The sequence below is a fragment of the Schistocerca serialis genome, chromosome 3 (assembly GCF_023864345.2).
Source record: "Schistocerca serialis cubense isolate TAMUIC-IGC-003099 chromosome 3, iqSchSeri2.2, whole genome shotgun sequence".
Classification (NCBI taxonomy): domain Eukaryota; kingdom Metazoa; phylum Arthropoda; class Insecta; order Orthoptera; family Acrididae; genus Schistocerca; species Schistocerca serialis.
Genome location: NC_064640.1, coordinates 338,119,919 through 338,144,904, shown reverse-complemented (window position 1 = coordinate 338,144,904; position 24,986 = coordinate 338,119,919). Strand labels below are relative to the sequence as shown.

The 24,986-nt window shown below is 42.2% G+C and overlaps 1 protein-coding gene across 1 annotated transcript in view; it reads right to left on the bottom strand.

Moving 5' to 3' along the window:
• Positions 1–19,247: 19,247 nt before the first annotated feature.
• LOC126470143 (zinc finger protein 277) overlaps positions 19,248–24,986 on the bottom strand; it is a 146,489-nt gene continuing 140,750 nt past the window's right edge. Inside the window, exon 9 of the mRNA XM_050097757.1 lies at positions 19,248–23,220. Coding sequence (XP_049953714.1) covers positions 23,196–23,220 — 25 coding nt within the window. The 3' untranslated portion in view covers positions 19,248–23,195. The remainder of the gene's footprint in view (positions 23,221–24,986) is intronic.

Sequence of the window (24,986 nt, the reverse complement as noted above, 5' to 3'; positions counted from 1 at the left end):
CACTACAGAGGGAGCATACAAATCAAACACCACTATCATAAATTTTGGTATTCCACAGGGGTCAATATTAGGACCACTTCTTTTTATTATTTATGTTAATAATATTCAGTCCATAACAAACCATGCAACAGCTATCTTATATGCAGATGATACCACGTTAATGTGCTGCAATCCAAGCTATTCGCAGCTCGAAGTGGAATCCAATACTGCAGCAGGCTTATTTCCGCAGTATTTTAATGAAAATAAACTAAAGTTAAACACAAATAAATGTGTCTATATTGAATTTGATCTTCAGAGGGAAAAAACTCATGAAAACCAAATCTTAATGGGTTACGAATACATTAAAAAACAATACTCGACCAAATTTCTTGGCCTGACACTCGATGCGGAGTTAAACTGGTCTGATCATGTGAATGATATTTGCAAAAAGCTAAGTACTACCATATATGTCCTAAGAAAACTGACACCTTTTTGTAACATCACCACTCTGAGGCAAATATATTTTGCACTATTTGAATCCCATCTAAGCTATGGGATAGAGGTATGGGGATCCAGCAGTAAAGGTAATATGGAAAGTGTACTTATCTTACAAAAGAAGGCACTTAGAATTATGGGAAAGAAATGTGCCAGGGAGTCCTGCAGAAATTTGTTTAAAGAATTTAAAATACTAACTGTGCATAATCTGTATGTTGTCAAGAGAATCATTATGGCAGTAAACAGTAACAAAAAACTTAATAAAGAAATACACGATCACGACACTAGAAGTGGAGAGAGACCCCACATAATCTCTCATAGGACAACACTTTATGAGAAAAGCCCTCACTATGCAGGCATAAAACTACTGAATTGCTTCCATCCTAATATCTCGAAATTGACCATTACAAAACTAAAAACGAAAATAAAATTATGGCTCCTAAACAATCCTGTATATTCAATAGATGAGTTTCTAGATTTAGTAAACTCGTATGATGGAAGACCATCTATGTAAAAATATATGTAATCTCAGATCTTAGACTGCGTCACAAACTGTAAATATTTGAATGTCAGTTATGAATACTATGTCACAAACTGTAGATTCCTTAATCTAAGTATGGCAATAACAATTTTTTATGTATAGTCTATATATATATATATATATATATATATATATATATATATATATATATATATATATATATATATAACTCTGTTCTCTCAACTAAATTTAGAAAAAGTTGTGTAGATAAAAGTGCCAGACAATAATATGTAACCCTAGTAAGTAAGGCTCTGACTTACCCAGAAGACTGGAACAAAAAAAAAAAACTTTTTTTTGTAATCAGTTGATGTTGGATCAAAATAAATAAATAAATAAAAAAGAATAACTGAGTGTCATAGAAACCTCCCATGCCAAGTCTGTGGGCGAAATTAGCGCTACCACTACAAGACAAGATCTTCTAGCTCGACTATCATCAGATATCACTAAGGAACAACAGAAGAAGCTACTTGCCATTCTTCAAGAGTTCTGAATGCTTCAATACACAGGAGAAGAGCAAATTAGACAAATCGATGGTGAAGCACCGGATTAGCACTGGAGACCATCAACCAATAAGCCAGAGAGCATACTTTGTGTCAGCAACGGAATGTCGAATAATTCGCGACGAGGTAGAAGAATGACATCATGCAGCCTTCGCAGAGCACATGGTTGTCACCAGTGGTCCTTGTCAGGAAGAAGGATCGCAGTTGGCACTTTTGTGTTGATTTCAGGAACCTCAGTAAGATAACCAAAAAGGACGTTTACCCTCTTCCACGAATTGACAATACACTAGATTGTCTGAAGGGGGCTAAGTTTTTCTCAACCATGGACATGTACTCAGGATACTGGCAAAGCGAGGTAGATGAGGCTGATCGTGAGAAAACTGCATTCATCACCTCTGAGGGCCTGTAAGAGTTTAAGCTAATGCTGTTTGGTTTGTGTAATGCACCAGCAACTTTTGAACAGATGATGGATAATCTTCTAAGCCACCTGAAGTGGGCGATGCGTCTTTGTTATTTAGATGACATTATAGTGTTCTCAGAGACATTTGACAAACATCTAAAAAGACTGAGGGCCATTCTTAAGTGTCTCCAACAAGGCGAACTGAAGCTTAATCCAAGAAAATGCCTCTTCGGAGCAAAAGAAATCAAAATACTTGGACACCTTGTGTCAAACAAAGGTGTGCAGCCAGACCCATAAAAGGTGAGATCTATAACGGAATTTCCTATTCCTAAAAGTATTAGAGATGTGAAAAGCTTCCTCGGATCATGTTCTTATTACCATCGTTTTATCAAAGACTTTTGTATCAAAGCCAGGCCACATTTGTTAAAAGCTGATGCTAAATTTATCTGGGGTGGTGCTCAACAAGATTCTTTCGATGTGGTGAGAAAATCTCTGACCACTGACTGTGTACTTGGTCTCTACAATGAGAGAGCACCTACAGAACTGCACACAGATGCCACTGGGTATGGGATTGGTGCTGTTCTGGTGTAAATTTCGGATGGAAAAGAGAAGGTTATAGCCTATGCTTCTAGGACACTTACAAAAGCCGAGAGAAACTACTCAACTACAGAAAGAGAATGTCTTGCTGTGATCTGGGCCATGCGCAGATTTCGACAGTATCTCCATTGAAGGCCATACACAGTTGTTGCAGACCGTCATTCACTTCCTTGGTTGACAGGTCTTAAGGATCCAACAGGATGACTCGCCAGGTGGGCACTACATCGTCAAGAGTGTGGCATTACCATAGTGTACAAAAGTAGAGGAAAACACCAAGATGGCGACTGTATCTCAAGAAACCCTGTGCAAGACCATCAAGACCTTGGTGAAGATAGTGACTGTCTCGCTGCACTCCAGGATCTCTCTGCTGAGCAGAAGGACGCCAAGATACCTCAAGTTATGCTCGCCTTAAATCAGTCAGAAGATGTGAAAGGACAATTTAACGTAGTTAGTGGATTACTTTGCAAGAAAAACTTTGATCCGTTTGGAAAGAGGTGGCTACCAGTGATTCTTAAACACATGTGCTTAGATGTTCTACAGAAATTCCATGACACACCTGAGGTCAGACATTTAGGATTTATTAAGACACACGATAGAATCCGAAAGAGATTTTTCTGGCCCAGTTTATTTAGGAGTGTCTGTAACTGTGTGTCGCACTGTCGAGAGTGCCAGAGGAGAAAGTCAGTTTCGCAGAAATCACCTGGCCGACTCATACCAATTCCACCAGCCGAAACAGCTTTCCAGCGTGTAGGGACTGATCTCCTCGGACGATTTCCAACGTATCCTGGATTATTGTTTGCACTGATTATCTGGTACGCTATCCTATTACAAAAGCCGTGAAAACAGCCAGAACATCCGAGGTAGCCAAATTCATCATGAAAGACATTGTATTAAAACACAGTGCCCCGAGGTCGTTAATTACAGATCGAGGGAAAGTTTTTCAATCGAATCTTGTCTCAGAGATAAACTGTTGGTGCAACGTTACTCAACACATGACGACTGCCTACCATCTGCAAACTAATGGGCTTACTGAACACCTTAATAAGACCTTGGCCGATATGCTATCAATGTTCGTCAAAGTTGAGCAGAGCAACTGGGATGAGGTGCTACCTTTCGTGACAGCGCGCTAAACGGAAGGGGCTGGTCACTAAATTCCGAAATCCGATCGTCACCAAGGATGTAGAGCATATATTATTACCACCAAGTTTCAAATCGCGCAATGATCACCATTCAAAGATAAGGGAAATTAGAGCTCGTACTAAGGCGTTCAGACAGTCGTTTTTCCCTCGCGCAATCCGCAAGTGGAACAGGGATGGAATATGACTTTGGTGCGAATTGTGCCCTCCGTCACACACCGCTTGGTGGATAGTGCAGTATATATATATATATATATATATATATATATATATATATATATATATATATAGATGTTTGCCTACAACACGCCAAACAAGACACTACAGGATTTACGCCATTTTTCCTGGTGCATGGGCGTGAGGCGACTACGACGATGGACCCTGTGTTTCCGTAACATCTTGATGACGTGGACGACGACTACCAGGTGTACCGGTATGAAATGAGCGTTTTTTGTGAAAATGAAACACTAATTTTGAATTGAAAAGTAAAAACATTTTATTAAAAATACTGACCATTGCTTTCTATACATTTTGACCACCTTTATGGCAATTTGTGGACACCACGTCAATAGAAGTGTTCGTCTTTTCAAGCAAACCAATCAGACACCCAATTTTCGACTTCTTCGTAGGAATCGAAGTGTTCCTCAGCCAATGCGTGTCCCATCGATGAAAACAAATGGTAGTCGGAAGGGGCCAAGTCTGGTGAATACGGCGGGTGGGGTAGCAGCTCCCAGCCAAGTATTTGGATTGTATCCTGAACCAGTTTTGCTTTGTGTGTAGGTGCATTGTCGTGTAAAAAAATTACTTTGCCACGTCTTCTGGCCCATTCTGGTCTTTTTTCGATCAATGCATAGTTCAAATTGATCATTTGTTGTCTGTAGCGATTAGTATTCACAGTTTCACCGGGTTTTAGAAGCTCATGGTACACCACACCTTTCTGATCCCACCAAACACAGAGCATTGTCTTCTTGCCGAATCGATCTGGTTTTGCAGTCGATGTTGATCGTTGTCCCGGATTAACCCATGATTTTTCCCGTTTAGGATTCTTAAAATAAATCCATGTTTCATCGCCAGTAACAATTCGATGCAAAATTGATTTTCTTTCATGTCTTTGAAGCAAAAGTTGACAAATGGTTTTTCGGTTTTCCATCTGTCTTTCATTCAATTCGTGTTGCACCCATTTTCCACACTTTCGGATCTTTCCCATAGCTTTCAAACGGTCAGAAATTGTTTGTTGTGCAACATTTAGCATTGTTGCCATTTGCTTCTGACTCAAAGTATCATCTTCATCCAATATTGCTTGTAATTCGGCGTCTTCTAACTTTTTTAGTGGTCTTCCACGTTCTTCATTTCTTACATCAAAATCATTATTTCCGAACCGTTTAAACCATCTTTTGCATGTTGCTTCTGATAGAGCATGATCACCATATGCCTCGACAAGCATTCGATGCGACTCTGCAGCACTGTTTTTCAAATGAAAACAAAAAAATAATGCTTTCCGCAAATCATCACTTTCTGGTACAAAATTCGACATAGTTAACACGATGAAAACATATGATGTTGTTTGTTCCATGACTTGATGTATACTAAATATCTTTGACAGATGTCATACTAAACAAACAAAAAAATTAAGGCTCGTTCACAACATATGTTTCCTATCGACACGTTTGTATCTTAACGCTCATTTCATACCGGTACACCTGGTATATCGGCCAGGTGTTAACCAGAGCTGAGGAAGCTCAGCAGTTAGCTCGACTCCGCATGCTGCAGGCTCAAGAAAGCGATCGCTGAAGGTATGATGCTAGCCACCGCCTTGTTGTCTACCAGCCTGGTGAACTCGTCTGGATCTTCACCCCTGTTAGGAAGGTTTGTCTATCTGAGAAGCTCCTGAGGCTCTCGGAGAGACTTTGGACCTTATAAGGTTGTAAGACAGTTGTCTGATGTTACTTATAAAGTTGAAGATTTCAACCCCGACACAAGACAACGAAAGATCAGAGATACGGTCCACGTCCTTCAAATGAAACCCTATCAGGATCCTGCAACCCAGGGTAAATTTGAAGCTCCAGCGACAGGGAACAAGTGGAAAGGTGATATAGAGCGTAGTGGCAAAAGAAGTTCTAAGAAGATCACTGCCAGGGCGGGCATCAGTCATGGGGAATCAGAGTATGTAGGACCGATCACTCATTCCTGGGCTAGGATGACGTAACACCAAGACGCTGTTCTCTTAAGGAGGGAGCAATGTCACACAAGAAGCTGAGTAACACCGTGGTGTAGTGGTTATGATACTATACTGTTGCATGGAGGGTCATGAGTTCAAAACTCACCTGCACTGTACAATTTTAATTTCTGTATTCAGTTCGAGTACATTCTAGAAGTATCCACAAATGTAAGGAATCATTGTAATGGAATGTTCTGTAGCTGTATATATACTGTGTGTGTTCTGGCCAGAGGCAGTTCGCTCCACATTCTTGTATGTGCAAGTGCTGAATAAACCTTCGCTAAGTGAAGTTAGTGTTGGTCATTCATCTAAGTACACCTTCATCTACATCCATACTCCGCAAGCCACCTGACAGTGTGTGGCGGAGGGTACCTCTATCAGTTCTCCCTTCTATTCCAGTCTCGTATTGTTTGAGGAAAGAAAGATTGTCGGTATGCCTCTGTGTGGGCTCTAATTTCTCTGATTTTATCCTCATGTTCTCTTCGCGAGTGTTGTGACTTGGCAAGTTGCCAAGCCACTATGATTGGTAGCCGAAAGGCACGCGTTAAGCTCACGCAGGCTGGCGTGAGGTCTGGAACACTAAGGGAATTTATAGTAGCAAATAAAGTACGTAGCTGATGGAATACTTAACTTTAATTCATAATTGGTGAACATCGGTCTGACGGTACATGCATCACAAGACAAATACATAGCAAATGATAATGGCGCCTTGCTAGGTTGTAGCAAATGACGTAGCTGAAGGCTATGCTAACTATCGTCTTGGCAAATGAGAGCGTAATTTGTCAGTGAATCATCTCTAGCAAAGTCGGCTGTACAACTGGGGCGAGTGCTAGGAAGTGTCTCTAGACCTGCCGTGTGGCGGCGCTCGGTCTGCAATCACTGACAGTGGCGACACGCGGGTCCGTCATATACTAGTGGACCGCGGCCGATTAAAAAGGCTACCACCTAGCAAGTGTGGTGTTTGGCGGTGGCACCACATTCCTCCCCCGCAAATCGGCGAACGGTTGTGTTATAAGGCTTCCGCCCGCCGTGGGGAGGACCCCATGTTGACGTATGCGACGAGATGGGGAGCCTAACAACAGATGAGGCTGTGCCATCCGCACCCTGCCATTCGGTCCGAGGGGAGCTAGGAAACGCCTGAAAACCTAGTCCAGGGTGCACGCCAACATGCGGTGTATGCGCCCGTAGAGAGTCAGGAGGGGCGGAAGGGTCGACCTCCATCGGGCTGGAGCACCTGACGGGCGAAGACGACATATGGTCCGGAGCGGGCAAGAGTTCCATGGCGGAGGACAACTGGTCACGGGAAGCGATCGGCGGCGTGTGACCCAGGGAAGCGCCCGGCGGTTGCAGTGACGCGTCCACCGCGGGCGTGGCCGGCAGGAGAACAGGTGGCGGCGGTGGCGGCAACGGCGCGTCGCCATGGGGCAAAATGGAAGGCAGTGTCGGTAACACCTGGGGCTGAGGCGAGCCAGTAGATGGGTCCCCAGGGCGCTGACCGGACGGCACCGTCGCTGAAAGCAGACGGGGAGCGGCAGATCCCGTGCGACGACAGAGGCGCAGTTGATTGAGATGCCGACGCACCTCACCAGAGGCCCCCAAAACCAGATACATAGCGCGGCCTAGGCAGCGAAGAATGCGCCCTGCGAGCCAATGCCGTGAACCTCGATAGGTGCGATAGTATACAACGTCGCCTGGGGCAAAAGCAGGTGTCTGCCGCTGCACAGGAACCTGATGCGCAGATGTAGCAAAGACATCAAGGTTCGATGAGGGCGACCGTGAAGCAGCTCAGCCGGCGAATGACTATCTCGGGGCTGAGAGCGATACGAGGACAAAAAGAGCAATAACGCGTCCTCCCGAGAATGCGACTCTTTCAACTTCAACATCTGTGACTTGAAAGCCCGGACCAAACATTCAGCGGCACCGTTTGACTGTGGCGAAAACGGTGCGGACGTCAAATGTTGAATACCATTGGCCTTGCAGAATGACTGAAATTCTGCGGACACGAATTGTGGGCCATTGTCGGAAACAATAGTCTGTGGAAGACCTTCAATGCAAAAGATAGCGGATAATGCTTGGATGGTGGCAGATGACGTCGTGGAAGACATCCGGACAACAAAAGGAAAATTACTGACTGAATCGACCAGAACCAACCATCGAACATTCCAGAATGGACCAGCAAAATCGATGTGTAAGCGTTGCCACGGAGAAGTGGCTTTTGGCCATGCAAAGAATTTCCGCGGTGGTGCGGATTGGTGTTTGGCACACGCCATGCAAGAAGAGCACATATTTGTAATCGCAGCATCGATTCCGAACCAAGTACCATGCTGACGAGCAAGTTGTTTCGTTCTCACTATAGCCCAATGTCCTTGGTGGAGAAGCCATAAGACAGAGTACTGTAACGAACGTGGGACCACGACCCTGGACTGATCATTATCAGAACGCAACAGCAAAACACCACGTGGTACAAAAAGTCTCTCCTTGTGAGCAAAAAATCGGCGAACCAACGGATCCTCGATCCATCCTTTGACAAGGGCCATTGCATAGCAACGAAACGCACAATGGTAGCAAGGACAGGGTCGGCAGCTGTGGCTGTAGCTACACGATGAAAATCAATCGGAAACGATTTGACCACGTCATCGGTTTCCGAATCAATGAACATGCAAGCAATTTCGGAGGAATCGAATGCTCTATCCTCAGCAACAGGCAAATGGGACAATGCATCGGCGTTTCCGTGCTTAGCAGTGGACCGATACAAGATATCGTAGCGGTACTGCAAGAGGAAAATAGGCCAGCGAATGGATTTCTGCGCTGTACGTGGAGGTTCAAAAATGGTTCAAACGGCTCTGAGCACTATGCGACTTAACTTCTGAGGTCATCAGTTGCCTAGAACTTAGAACTAATTAAACCTAACTAACCTAAGGACAACACACACATCCATGCCCGAGGCAGGATTCGAACCTGCGACTGTAGCGGCCACGCAGTTCCAGACTTAAGCACCTAGAACTGCACGGCCACATCGGCCGGCTGTACGTGGAGGTACAGGCTTGTTCGGATGAAAAAGCGATGTCAAAGGTTTGTGGTCTGTGATGATGGTGAAGTGACGACCATACAAGAAATCATGGAACTTTGTAACACCAAATACGAGAGCCAAAGCTTCTTTCTCGATCTGTGAATAATTTCTTTGCGCAGATGAGAGCAATTTGGATGCAAAGACAATAGGGCGATCGTGCGAACCATCTTTGTGTGCAAGCACAGCACCGATCCCGAAATCCGATGCATCCACCATCAACAAAAGGGGCTTCCGGGGATCGAATGGCGTAAGGCAAGGATTGGAAAGCAACGCCGATTTCAACTGGCGAAAGGCGCGTTCGCATTCCGTCGTCCAGACGAACGAAACACCTTTACGGCATAAGCGATGAAGCGGAGCTGAAATGGAAGAGGCATGGCGCACATAGCGATGATAGTAATTGATTTTTCCCAGCACACTCTGTAGCTGCTTCAAATTCTGCAGCGAAGGCAAGTCTTCTATGGCATGGAGGTGCTCTGGACTGGGATGTATGCCTTGGGCATTGAGTACATGTCCCAGATATGGCAAATCACGAGCAAAAACACACATTTATCCTTCCACAAGCGAAGACCATTTTGTCGCAAGACCTGAAATAATGTTCTAAGATTGGCTAAATGTTCTTCTTCCATCTTTCCGGAGATCACAATATCGTCCAGAGAGTTTGCTGCAGTAGGGACCGACGCACAAACAGTTTGTAGATATTGCTGGAACAATGCAGGGGCGGATGCACACCCAAATGGCAGTCGTTTGAATCGGTACAAACCAAGATGCGTGTTAACCACCAAAACGCGCTGGGATTCTTCGTCCACCGGTATTTGCAAGTACGCATCTGCTAGGTCCAACTTCGAAAAATATTTACCCGGGCACAGTTTGTCAAAAAGATCTTCCGGGCGGGGTAAAGGAAAAGTTGCAGTCACTAATTGTGGATTCACTGTTGCCTTGAAGTCCACGCAATGTCTCAATTTTCCGGAAGGTTTGTGCAAAATTACTAAGGGTGATGCCCAGAGGGAAGCCTGCACATGTGCAATTACACCTTGTGATTCCAAATCATGTAACGTTTTTGCGACCTCATCATGCAATGCGTGGGGAACATTGCGCGCTCTGAAAAATTTCGGTTGCGCGTTGACTTTCAGTTCCAAATGTGCTTTATAGTTCTTAGCGCAACCAAGGCCCGGTGCAAAAATGTCTGCAAATTCTTCACATAGACGAGAAACACTGTCCGAAGGCACAGTCTGGTTCACTGATAGGACCTGATTTACTATAGACAAGTTAAACAACTGAAATAAATCGAAACCAAACAAGTTCACTGCAGCAGAAGAACGAAGTACGTAAAATGACATAAGTTTTGTTTGTCCCTTGTATGTTGCAAGTAGGCTGCACTGTCCTAACACAGGGATCGCCTGTCCGGAATAACTAGTTAGCTTAACATTTGCGGCACACAACGGAGGTGTGCCCAGCTGTTTGTACGTGTCGTGATTGAGTAGTGAAACTGCGCTCCGGTATCGAGCTGGAACGGTATCACGTTGCCGTCGATGTCCAAATCAACAAAAAGTTTATTGTCCTGCTGATGACAAGAGCGACTGTCTCGTGCAATGTGAACTGACACTGGTACAGAATCACTTGCGACATGACGGGCAACTCTGTCCTACGACGAAATTTTGTCTGCATTAGATGCATACTTCAAAGAATCAGTCAATGTAGTTGCAAAAAGGTATACTTTCTTTCGTACAAAACGTACGGCCGGTCAGACTAAGCGGGAGTGGGTTGCAACCTTGCCAGGCCTTACTAGGGATTGTGCTTTTGAGTGTGAATGTGGACTCCCTTATTCAGATACTATGGTACATGTTGCAATTGCACAGAACTTTTCTGATGTTCATATACGGGAACAGATTTTGAAACTAGTCAATCCCTCCCTTTACCAAGTGATGGACATATTGGCTCGGCGGGACACACTTGACTTTGCTCAGGAATCTTTTGAAACTTCGCCACCTGTGTGTCACGTTAATCGGCCCGCCGGGCGAGCTGCAGGGAACAGTAAACAGTCCTCGTGCCCGGCCGCGCCAAAGCCGCCTGGCTCTCATCCACATGTCCCAACAAATGGAGTGAAATTATGCCCGCGTTGTGCTACTAGACATTCACGTGAGAATTGCCCGTCATGCCAAGCTATTTGCTTTTTCAGTAATAAAAAAGGACATGTTCAAAGTGTTTGCCAGAAAAAGCTCAGATCAGACACTCACAACCATTCCAGGCCCTTTGATTCGCGCCGGAATCGAACCAAGAATACTCGGGCTCGTGACCCTTCGCCCATGGAAATTCATGTAGTAAATTCCACTCCGCCCAGTGCTACTCTCTCTAACAGTGATTGTGTTCGTCCCACAAATAGTGTGCGTCGGCGTCGCCGGAAATCCCATCCTCGTCGCCAATTTGTTGTGACTTGGCAAAACAGCCAAGCCACTATGATTGGTAGCCGAAAGGCACGCGTTAAGCTCACGCAGGCTGGCGTGAGGTCTGGAACATTAAGGGAATTTATAGTAGCAAATAAAGTACGTAGCTGATGGAATACTTAACTTTAATTCATAATTGGTGAACATCGGTCTGACGGTACATGCATCACAAGATAAATAGCAAATGGTAATGGCGCCTTGCTAGGTTGTAGCAAATGACGTAGCTGAAGGCTATGCTAACTATCGTCTCGGCAAATGAGAGCGTAATTTGTCAGTGAACCATCTCTAGCAAAGTCGGCTGTGCAACTGGGGCGAGTGCTAGGAAGTGTCTCTAGACCTGCCGTGTGGCGGCGCTCGGTCTGCAATCACTGACAGTGGCGACACGCGGGTCCGTCGTATACTAGCGGACCGCGGCCGATTTAAAGGCTACCACCTAGCAAGTGTGGTGTCTGGCGGTGACACCACAGCGAGGTATGTGTAGGAAGGAGCAATATACTGCTTGACTCCTCGGTGAAGGTATGTTCTCGAAACTTCAACAGAAGCCCGTACCGAGCTACTGAGCATCTCTCTTGCAGAGTATTCTACTGGAGTTTATCTGTCATCTCTGTAATGCTTTTGCAATTATTAAATGATCCTGTAACGAAGCATGCTGCTCTCCGTTGGATCTTCTCTATCTCTTCTATCAACCGTATCTGGTACAGATCCCACACTGGTGAGCAGTATTCAAGCAGTAGGCAAACAAGTGTACTGTAACCTACTTCCTTTGTTTCAGATTGCATTTCCTTAGGATTCTTCCAGTGAATTTATGGAATTAACTGCTTCCAGTTTCTCACCTGCTATATTGTAGCTAAATGATAAAGGATCTTTCTTTCTATGTATTCACAGCACATTACACTTGTCTGCATTGAGATTCAATTGCCATTCCCTGCACCATGCATCAATTCGTTGCAGATCCTCCTGCATTTCAGTACAATTTTCCATCGTTACAACCTCTTGATATACTACAGCATCATCCACAAAACGCCTCAGTGAACTACCGATGTTATCCACAAGGTCATTTATATATATTGTGAATAGCAATGGTCTTATGACACTCCCCTACGGCACACCTGAAATCATTCTTACTTCGGAAGACTTCTCTCCATTGAGAATGTCTTCTACGTGACAATATCATTTATGGCTCTCGTTGCGGAGCTGGCTCTCTAGTTTATGTGGCATGTGAATACTGTTGCCTGTGAGTGAAGGGTAACTCCTATGTACATAAAACTGGTAACTGACGTTAGAAGGTCATGGAGACTGTCTTCTCTTCATTCAAGGATAGGTCGTTTTTTTCGTACCCAGTACACTAACTGGTTGAAGGTTTACTGCAGATCATCCTCAGAAACTGCGGTTAATGCCATGTCGTCTGCATACATTAGTAGATTTACATTGTCGGATTTTATTTTTTCAATGGTGTCTGCCATAGCTAAGATTAAGAGTAAGGGGCTCAGTGGGTCTCCTTGCAACACTCCACCTCTTTGCTGTATCAGGCTGGACTTATCGATACCATCATGTATTTCCATCCAGTTGTTAATGAGAAGACCTCTAATGACTGGCAACAGATAATGTCTTGGACCTAAAGCGGTTTCCAGGTTTTTCATTAGAATGTATGTATTGTGTCAAATGCCTTGGTGTAGTCTATGAAAATTGCATGAAGCTTTTCCCCTCGGTTCGCTAAATCCATTTCTATATTGGTTTGTAGGCAGTGTACAGCTTTTGTCGTTGATCTCCCACATCTGAAACCAAACTGTGAATTGGGGGGTTTCTCATCGATAGTATCTCTAAGACGCTTGCACAGTAGTGTTGTAAAGATCTTGAATAGGGCGTTCTCTAGTGCAATACCCCTGTGCGCATTTGGGTCAGCTGTGTTACCTTTTCCCTTTTACAGTATTATCACCTTTGAATGTTTCCACTGATCTGGTACAATTCCCTGTTTCAGGCACTCATTGAGGTGCACTGTGAATGGAATCACTAGTACATGGAGCATAGTTTTCAGGTGCTCAGTTTAGATATTGTCTGGGCCACATGCTTTATTGCTCTTCATGCTAATAGTTGTATGGATTATTTCTTTTTCTGTGAAAAATTCCATCTCTTGCATAGGGGCTGGAGTCGCTGTGGGGCTTCTTGCCAGTGGGCATGTGTCATTAACCTGAAGGACTGAGCTTAAATGTCTTTCCTACACTTCCATTGGGATGTTCCCTGGGAATTTTGGTTGCTTTAGCCGAAGAGCATTGTACGCTCTCTGTCTCGCTGATTCTATTAGACGTTTTTCCTCTCCCTCCCAGAATATCCTTTGCACTTCCTTAATCTTGGTTCTATACTCTCTCATCAGCTTACCATAGTGGTCCCAGTCATCTTGTGATTGAGTTCTTCTGGCTATATGTATGGCATTGATGGCTTTCTGTCTAACTTCATAACATTCCTTATTGAGCCACAGTTCAGCTTTCCATTTTGCGATGTCTACTGTGTGAATTGTCTTCAGGATGAGTCCATCTATCCATGATGCTGCTTCATTGAGATTCTCTCCTTGTAGCAATGTTGTTATTGTACTGGTGTCGACACTGCCCCGTGCTGATATGTCTGCCTAACTGCTTAGCTTGATTAGATTTTTTGGCCTCTTTTTTACCGTGTTCTCTAGTTGTAGTGATGTTTCCACTGGTAGGTGTTTCCTTTCCATTTCCAGGATGATGTGTTGTTCTAGTGGTTTAAATTTGGAGTTCACAATTACGAGGTCAGTTGTGTGTGCACCGTTATGACAGAAATAAGTGTGGGTTGCTTTGTTATGACAAGTGCAAAGCCTTCTTCTTCCAAGTAGTTCATGAAATCTGTCATTTTCCATGAAGGGGTGTCCACACGGCAATTCAGGTCTCCTGCCAATATGACTGGGTTGTTGAGTGATAGTATCCAAGCACAAACTGATTTCCTCTATAATATTTACTGCTGTGAGCTCAAGCTGAAACTACACACACATAAGAACACAGATGGCGGTCCTTACTACTAGAGAGTGTCTTGATTTGTGGGAGAGTGAGAAGGGCAAGAACATTTTTGTGATGAGACATTGATTGCATAATGTGTGTTTACTTTGTTGCAGTCTTATATTTGTACTGGCTTTTTTACAAACATGATCTATTGTAGTAAACCGGCCATTACCACACCCTCATTGCTACTACTGTGGCACACATCATGCAGTTTGAGTAGTGCACTGTTTGGTTCCAGGCCCCAACTAGGGCTTACAGATCATGGTCCAGCATCTCAATGCAGCCGAGAGCCAGCAGAACCTGGTGAGCAAAATGCTCTTTATGTATCTGTGCACTGGCTCCAGCCAGCAATCTGTGCCTGACAGTGTGTACATGTCAGTCCGTACCTGTCAACCAGTCTGTATGCATCAACATGTCTGCACTGGTCTGTATCTGTTCTGTACAATGTCGCTCTGTGACATGTAACTGTGTATTTCACGTAATTACAATTATCATTGCAAACCCACACCACAACACAATTTGGCAACGAGTCTGTTACTCTCATGTTTTCCATCTCGTGATTGTTTTCGCTCTTGTTGTCCACTGCACAACACAAGTTGTTGACAGGTCTCTTTTTCACCTATGAGAGGTGTTGTGTCTAACTTTCATATGCTTCTACATCAACGACTACTTCGTACATCTTTGACCACTTTGTACCATCACAGTGTACCATCATCTGATGACACTGCTGCAGACTGGCAAGTATCTGACACATGGCTGTGACTTAAAGTAATTGCTTTTCAAGTTTGGCAAGCTTCTGAATGATGACTCTGCCACAACTTCTCTGCATTTTGGGAATCAAGCACAGATACTGGTATGATTTTGTATGGCCTCCTTTTCCCGTTCTGGAAGGTTAGCTTCTTTTTCAGGAACATCTTCCCTGTTCTATCCGTTTGCATCCATTTCTGGACTGGCTTTCCTCTTCTGTTCATTGGCATCCTTTTTTCCTTGTGTCTGTTAGCCCCCATTTCAACAATGACTTCAGTAGTTTGCTGTTTTTTTCTGCTCGCACGAGATATTTCCTAGTGCCTTCATCCTATGCCAGCTCCAAGTTCAGGGCTCTGTCTTGGGGCCAACAAAGTAGTTAATCGGTGAACACTTTGCACTGTTCGACATTTGATGCCCTCCATGTTTCTTTATGTTGTTTCTTGTCCCTCTAGTGCAGTAGACATGTCGCTCACGGCACTGTCATACATTGTTTCTGTCATAGGCCTCCCTTTTACAGTGGTCTTTTGTCTCATCTCTTTTTATGAATTTTGCTTCCACATTAGCATCTACTGGCACTGCAGTTTGCTGTGGCAGCACACCACTCAGATTGTGGCCACTGACAGACCACCCACACACAAACAACAGTTCAGCTGTCAACACTTTCTGTATCATCATAATAAGCACCTCTCACCTCTGCTAGGCGCCTCCACACCTCCGCAGGCACCAATGAAATTGCCTCCTGCACTGACACAGGCACCTCTAGCACCAATGCAGGCACCTTCTACCTAATGCAGGCACCTTGTGGACCTACACAGGTGCCTCTCATCCTGCCGCAGGTGCCTCCAGCAATGACATAGGCACCTTCCACATTCTGATGCAGGCACTTCCTGCTATCTCTTGCCCACTGGCAAGAGATAGCAGGAACACCTGCCATGGAAGGAACAACATGTGAAGTGTGGTTACACATAAATAAACAGTTTATTAGATCATGGAGTGGCATTGTACATTGTAGACACAGACTAGAGATGTGTGCAATCAAATAGCTAGTAGAGACAGTGACAGGAACAGAAGGGTTGATGGGTACAGACTGACAGGTACAGGTACAGACTAGTTGACATGTACAGACTGAACTGCTGTCTGGAGCCAGTGCAGAGACATATAAAGAGTATTTTGTCCACCAGAGACTCTCGGCTGCAAGTGACACACACACACGCATCCATGAGAGAGAGAGAGAGAGAGAGAGAGAGAGAGAGAGAGAGAGAGAGAGAATTATGTTTTTCCACCACAACAGAGAATTCAGCCGATCAGGTTGTTTAGCTGCAGTCATTTCTATTCTGTTTCACTTATTTTAGTGACACAGTGGCACATTATAGTACTTTATGAATATAAAAAGATGACACTTTGTTGAATATACTCTCTCTATTCTCACAATAAAGACATTTTTGTACACATAGGATAGTATTTACATTTTTACTGATAGATAATGATTCTTCTGGAGGACTTGCTTGTCAAGCTCTTTTAGTTGGCTGGATGTTAGTGGTCCATCTGACCCACTGGAGCTTTCTTGGTTTAGATAAGTGTGAGCTATTTTGGTCCTACATGTTGCTGGAGAAATAAATTTCTTCCCAAATACAACTCCTCATGGTTTGACAAGCTGTATACAACTGGGATGCCATGGGTATTCCAGAGGTTGCTCACTAAAAGCTTTAGCATCAGCATCAATCCACCCCATCAGCATGTAGCACATCTTATGGATGGGTTCTTATTTCTATAGTTGTTTGCACATTATTCTTAAGATACAGGTGTTTAAGTGTGTGTGTGTGTGTGTGTGTGTGTGTGTGTATATATATATATATATATATATATATATATATATATCTAAACAAAGATGATGTGACTTACCAAATGAAAGTGCTGGCAGGTCGACAGACACACAAACAAACAAACACAAAGACACACATAAAATTCAAGCTTTCGCAACAAACTGTTGCCTCATCAGGAAAGAGGGAAGGAGAGGGAAAGACGAAAGGATGTGGGTTTTAAGGGGAGAGGGTAAGGAGTCATTCCAATCCCGGGAGCGGAAAGACTTACCTTAGGGGGAAAAAAGGACGGGTATACACTCGCACACACACACATATCCATCCACACATATACAGTATATATATATATATATATATATATATATATATATATATATATATATACTGATTTAGTACAGTGTATGTTATCACATTTTCAGTTCCAAGCTACAAGACATTTAATGTTTGTTGAGTGTGTTCAATTCGCGGTGTTTATGAGTTTGTGTGATGAAATAGTGATGTACCAAGACATCAAGGATCCTGTGCAGTGACTCGCTGCAAGAGGCAGAGTGCCCCCCCCCCCCCCCTCCCCCTCCCCCTCCACATCGATTTAAGTATTTATGAAATTAACATGCTGCATTTGTTAACTTTTGTAGTTTCACTTGAATATTATGAAAATATGCAGTTTAATTGATGCACCACATTAAAAATTTCTCCAAAATGTGTCTTTTGTTGCCAAGTCTGTTGTGATCAAGTCCTGGGAAATGTCATGTCAGTGGCTAAACATGCTGTGTGAACTCCTAAGGGACCAAACTGCTGAGATCATCAGTCCCACTAAATATGTTCAAGTATGTTACCGTACAGGTACATTGCTTCATTAAAGTTAAGTATATACCTTTGCCTGGATGTACATTATTTTTATTCTTGATTGATGTTTATTTTGGGGTTTGGAGCACAAAGTTCCTTTACTTTCACCCTAAGTTCATGTTCCAAATTTTTGCCAAATAAATCACACACTGAATTCATACTGTGCTGTTTTCAGACTCACGGCATACTACACTTATTTGCAATAAAATAAAACTCACAAGGACTCAGGCACAGTACACTCACAAAAAGAAAGTTGTGAGTAACACACTTTATCCTGCAAATGCTGTCAACAAGCAAGAAATTTTTAGCAAGCAAAAGTAATGGAAGATGTTTCATGCACTTACTTCCTCTAATCATTTGTGAAGCTCTCAGTACGTGGTATCATGTTACTGTATTCTGGTGCACTCTAGCGAGACATTTACAATGACTTTCCCACAGCAGGTAGAATTGCCAACACCAAAAACAAAAAAAACTATCTTCAGCACTATCAAAACATTAATATTAAAGTTGGTTAATGACTCAGCAAAGCGTAATAAAGATATACACAGAAAGGGATTCGATAGCCAAGGTTTGGTCACTCTGTTTATTGCCTTTTGTTGTAAACAATGAGACATGAAAATCATGTGGAGGCTGGGAGGACGCCCTTACATTGACTTAAGTGAATCTTCGGGACACCTAGAAGAGCTGTACTCCATAGTAGCCACACCTCCCCACCCCTTATACATAGAGTTGCCAGTATTTCCAAGAGCTGCATTGGGGCTAACTACTAGCTATCGGAAAAACATCACTCGATATCAACAGCTCCAAAAGTCTTTAAATTCTGTAATCCATTATTGAGATATGTATTTTAATATAATATATATGCAAAAGGCATGGTTTCAGGTTTGACTTCCGGTCTGGCATACAGTTTTAGTTTGCCTGGAAGTTTGAAAACAGAATGGAGGATTCACTGTAGTTCATGAATGGCCTTTTTGGACAGTTTTTTCAGAAATCTAATAACTCACACTAGACAGCAGTAGTAATTCAGTTAAAATCTATTTGAACATTACTGATTACTGATTACACTTGGTCCAAAGAATTGTTCTAACTGATTTTTGCCATTTTAATGCTGATGTTTGTGTCTTAATATTGTTCCTTCATTTCTACATTATAGTTAGGTTTACTGTAACACACTCTTTGATATGGATTAATAGAGGAAATAAACTGTTTCATGACTGCTCTTGGAAAAACTTAAATGCAAATTATTTTGTGTGTTTTAATGTGGGAAAGGGGGGGGGGGGGTTAGATAATTTGTAATTAAACTCAGCTTGCTTACAAAAGTGTGTAAAACAACTACTGCCTGCGATCACATTATACTTACTGTAGATGTGTGCTTCATTTTACAGTGCCAACTTTAATCACACAGGTGTCTATTTGTAATTCTATTTTTAAAGAGTCACATATCATCCACACAAAACATTTATTCTTTACTTCACTGGACATACAGGCTTGTGAAAATTAATGACAGAAAAATATTTTTACATAAATTTTCATAATTACATTAACACTAAAATATATGCTCCACAGTGCTTTACATTAAAGCTTTATTGTAACAGCCGTGAAAATGGTTTGTCCATGGAAAGGAAAAAGATGGCAGTAGGCAATAGTCTTCCAACAAGTATTTTGTGCGGGAATACAAGTCAAAACAACATATATGTAACTATCTACTTATAATTTGACAAAAAGAGACTTTCTGGTACTGAAATTTCAAAATTGCCATTCTGCACAACTTACTGTCTTTGAAAACACAAAAGGCTGTGTCAGAAAGTACTTGCCACTTAATACTACTGATTTGCTTATGTTGGGATAAATATCTCCTCAAAGTTTTGAAGCACAAATTTCCAGCATACCTATCACATAGTTCAAGACTGTACTTTTATCACTTTCAGAGCAACACAGCTGATGTTATGTTTATGTTTTGTCTAAGTAATGAGAGATTCGGAACAGTTATTCACAATCACTGACACCATTACAAAACTGGAACGATGTAAACGTAACAAAATTAAAGCAATACATATTTGTACAATGACTTTGGCAGCAATATCGCTGCATAAAACAAAAGGCTTAAAACTAAATTAGGAGACAATAGAAAGTGTGTTGGAGAGAGAGAGAGAGAGAGAGAGAGAGAGAGAGAGAGAGAGAGAGAGAGAGGAGGGGGGGGGGGGAGTGAGGGATTGAGAGGGGGGGTGGGGAGATGATGCAGGTACATGAACTGGCATGGCAATGGAAGTGGGAGTGCATCTCATTCGAACTATGTAAATACTTTGCGATTAAAGGAGACCACTCACCAAAAAGTAGAAGCAGTGGGGTGGGTTCTGTAGAGGGAGAGGTAGGTGGGACACACTCTCCTTCTACCCACCCCACCTGACACTACCGCCCACCACAACCAGTCCACCTGCCGCAAAATAGCACTGACACTGTCACTCTAACCGGCACCATTCAAGAGTGTAGGTGTGTGTGTGTGTGTGTGTGTGTGTGTGTGTGTGTGTATTTTTCTTTAGGCTGTCAAAGGATAACACCAGAAGCTAAAAGTTTTCTTCCTTTTGTGTGTGTCTATTGACAGCTTTTTGTTGAATGGTCTCCTTTCATCCCATAGTATTTGCACGTTGTGAAATTGTTTCTCACAGTCTTCAGAATACTGGATAGAGCACTTTCAATATCAAAGACTTCTACAAAAGAATAAAACCTTTCAAAAATCTGAATTGAATTCAACTATTTCCGTCATAGGGTAGGATTTTTTTTTCTTTTTTTACTGGCTGTTTTCGGCCCCATGTCATCTCAGTGATAATTTCATTACTTATGTTGTAGACCAATTGCCACAGGTACAACAGTGTCTAGCAAATACAAAATTTATTGTATTTTGAGACACTCTTATGAAAGAGATTAAATTGCACACATTGTAAAAATTTTGTAGGAAAGTTTTTGTAGAATTTGAATACTTTAGGATTAAAGGAGACTACTCACCAAAAAGCAGAAGCAGTGGGGTGGGTTCCGTAGAGGGAGAGGGAGGCGGGACACACTCTCCTTCTACCCACCCCACCTGACACTACTGCCCAACACAACCAGTCCACCTGCCACAAAAGAGCATTGGCACTGTCACTCTAACTGGCACCATTTAGGACTGTAGGCATGTGTGCGTATTTTCCTTTAGGCTGTCAAAGGATAACTCCAAAAGCTAGAAGTTTTCTTCCTTTTGTGTGTGTCTATTGACAGCTCAACACTTCATGGTCTCCTTTCATCCCATAGTATTTCTACATTGTGAAACTGTTTCTCACAGTCTCCAGAATATTGGATGGAGCACTTTCAATATCAAACACTTCTACAAAAGAATAAAACCTTTCAAAAATCTGAATTGAATTCAACTATTTCCGTCATAGGGTAGGATTTTTTTCTTTTTTTACTGGCTGTTTTCGGCCCCATGTCATCTCAGTGATAATTTCATTACTTACGTTCTAGACCAATTGCCACAGGTACAACAGTGTCTAGCAAATACAAAATTTATTGTATTTTGAGACATTCTTATGAAAGAGAGATTAAATTGCACACATTGTAAAAATTTGGTAGGAAAGTTCTTGTAGAAATTAAATACTTTAGGATTAAAGGAGACCACTCACCAAAAAGCAGATGCAGTGGGGTGGGTTCCGTAGAGGGAGAGGGAGGCGGGACACACTCTCCTTCTACCCACCCCACCTGACACTACCGCCCACCACAACCAATCCACCTGCCGCAAAATAGCATTGGCACTGTCACTCTAACCAGCACCATTTAGGAGTGTAGGCGTGTGTAGGAGTGTGTGCATATTTTCCTTTAGGCTGTCAAAGGATAACTCCAAAAGCTAGAAGATTTCTTCCTTTTGTGTGTGTCTATTGACAGCTCAACGCTTCTGCTTTTTGTTGAATGGTCTCCTTTGATACCATAGTATTTGTACATTGTGAAATTGTTTCTCACAGTCTTCAGAATACTGGATAGAGCACTTTCAATATCAAACACTTTTACAAAAGAAGAAAACCTTTCAAAAATCTGAATTGAATTCAACTATTTCTGTCATAGGGTAGGATTTTTTTTTCTTTTTTTACTGGCTGTTTTCGGCCCCATGTCATCTCAGTGATAATTTCATTACTTATGTTGTAGACCAATTGCCACAGGTACAACAGTGTCTAGCAAATACAAAATTTATTGTATTTTGAGACACTCTTATGAAAGAGAGATTAAATTGCACACACTGTAAAAATTTGGTAGGGAAGTTTTTGTAGAATTTGAATACTTTGGGATTAAAGGAGATCACTCACTAAGATGCAGAAGTGGGTGGGGTGGGGTGCATAGAGGGAGAGGGTTGCTCTTTCCCTCTAGCCACCCCACCTGACAATAACCCCACACAGACCAGTCCACCTCCCACAAAACAGCATTGGGACTGTCAGTCTAGCTGGTACCATTTAGGGAGGTGTGTGTGTGTGTGTGTGTGTGTGTGTGTGTGTGTGTGTGTGTGTGTGTGTCTCCTGTTGTCATCTCCTGTTGTCAAAGGGTAACTCCAAAAGCAAAGCTACAAGTTCTCTTCCTTTTGTGTGTGCCTACTGACAACTCAGCACTTCTGCTTATTGATGCATGATCTCCATTAATCCTAAAGTATTTTTATGTTGTAAAAAAACTTTCTCATAGTCTTCAGAATACTCGATAGAACACTTTCAATATCAAACACCCCTACAAAAAAATAAAAGCTTTCCAAAGTCTTAATCCAGTTCATCTGTTTCCGCCATAGGATAAGATTTTCCTTTCAGTTGCCATGTGCCCATATGGTCCCACATGCAGACTGAAAGATCATGTTCCAAGATGAAAGGATATGTCTAAAATCCATTGTTTCTTTTTCTTTCTTTCCTTGATACAGTTTCACAGAGGATGGAATGTTAGCAGCTTATTAAAATATACAAAAAAGAATGGTAAAGTACATGAAACTAAAATAACTCTGAAACATTTAAATAATTTATACCATGTGAATTACAAAACACGTCTTGTTTGTATTAACTTCATACTCTGTTGAAAAATTAAAATTTGTGAAATCAACTCATGAGATAGCTAATGGCCTTAATATCTAAATACATTACAAAGGGATGCTTGTTATATTATATAACAATGATTTTTTTTCACAAGGTTGCTATGTACTGCAGTTAGAAAGTATGTGATACTTGGAACATATTTCATCACTATTAAAAAAAGTATAAAAAATATTTAAAAAAACATGTTAAAAAAGCTCCCAGGGCATAGACACAAATGAAACCCAAACAATTTTTCCACTATTGAGTGAGGTGAAGAATGTGTCTGGAATGGCATGCATCCTCTTTTGGATCCTCCAGTTCAATCATGAGTAGAACACGTTTTCCTTGAAGTAATGGGAACACGGGTCAGTTCACAATGACAGAATTCAATTTTCTTTATAATCTAAGAACTAACAAGCAATTTTTTTTAATACAGGATAACAAGCATTGGTTACTTACTATTACAGCACAATGATTAGGGACCTGAAATATTTGCACTTGTGATAACTGCAAATACAGATGTGAACTTTGTCACAACATGCGAAATTACATTTACAGCCATACTCAGAAAAGTACTCTGAAGTGCGTGGCAGAGGGTAATAAATGCTACTTCATAGCAAATTGTATCCAGATGAACTATTTTATATGAGATAATTTGAAATAGCTTCAGTTTCTGCATATTAGAATCATAAATGTAACCAGTTTTTGATTACTGATATTACACATCATTTGACAAAGCCCAATCTGGAAAGATAATGTGCATAAGAATGTGTTTCTAAAATAAAATGTACAAAAACACTACAACATATCAGTGCACTCAATGCTTTGATACCACACCAATGGTCTGGTATAAGATCCACACTGTGTGATTGTAATGTAGGACTCAGCCATTGAACCTAACATCTTACAACAAAGAAACACATACATTTGTCTGCTAGCTATTGTTCAAATTGGTATAATGTGGACACTTTAATGTGGCAGCTTCAGCTGGCAGCTGTTTTGAGCTGCGGTTGCTTAAAGTACCAGTTAAGGTTGGGCCTGAACTTCCTCATTTACTTCTCGTTTTTGGGGTTCACAATCATACAGAACTTTTAAAATGGTTGATATTTCATGAAAAGACGCACTGCAACTAAAAGAATGCCACCCCAACTCGTGTATCATATTCATGACACACTCTACCCTATTTCATGCTAAAATAAAATGAGCTGCCCTTCCTTGAACTTTTTCGATGGTCTTTGTCAGTCCTAAGTGGATAAGGTACCCATACCGTACTTCAGTATAGGACAGACAAGCATAGCATAGGGAGTCTCTTTATTAGACCTGTTGTAAATTTTAAGTATTCTGCCAATAAAACACAGTCTTTGGTATGCCTTGCCTTCCTCACAACATTCCCTATGTGATCATTCCAATTTAAGTTGTTCATAATCGTAAATTCATAGGTATGCAAGCTCCTAATACGGTAGTGAAAACTGGATCCTAAGAAAAGGAGATGAATGAGAGATTGAAGCAGCTGAGATGAGGTTATGATGTCACTTCTTGGACTGGTAAACGACAGCATAATTTGCAAGAAATCTAAGAGGACTGCTCATATTGTCTAAGCCATTTATATGGATCAGAAAAAGCATTAGAAACAGCAGAGGGCATATAACAATCCCTTGAGGAACATCAGGTATCACTTCACTATGATTATGTGTCAGTTCTGCTTTCGCAAAAACATAGAACATGGGTGGAGGTGGTGGTGGTGGTTGTCGGGATGTTTAAGGGGGACTAAACAGCGAAGGTCATCAGTCCCCCATTCCAAAAACAGGCGAGCCGAAAATCGGCGAAGCAGGTAAAAACCAAAGGGGGGAGGAGACGCCCCACAGGCGCTAAAAGAACACAATTGCAGCAACAAACACTACAGAGAAGAAGAGTACAGAGGAACACCCGACAGAAAGGAACAGAAGAAAATAAGATGCCCAGAGACTGGTTGACTGACCACAAGAACAAAGAAAAGGGAAAGAGTCAACCATCCGACGACACACCAAAACAGCAACAAAGAGTGAGAGACGCGAGGACAAAAGACACAGAAAGGGAAAGGTGCAGGACCTCCCTAAATAGAACCATAAAA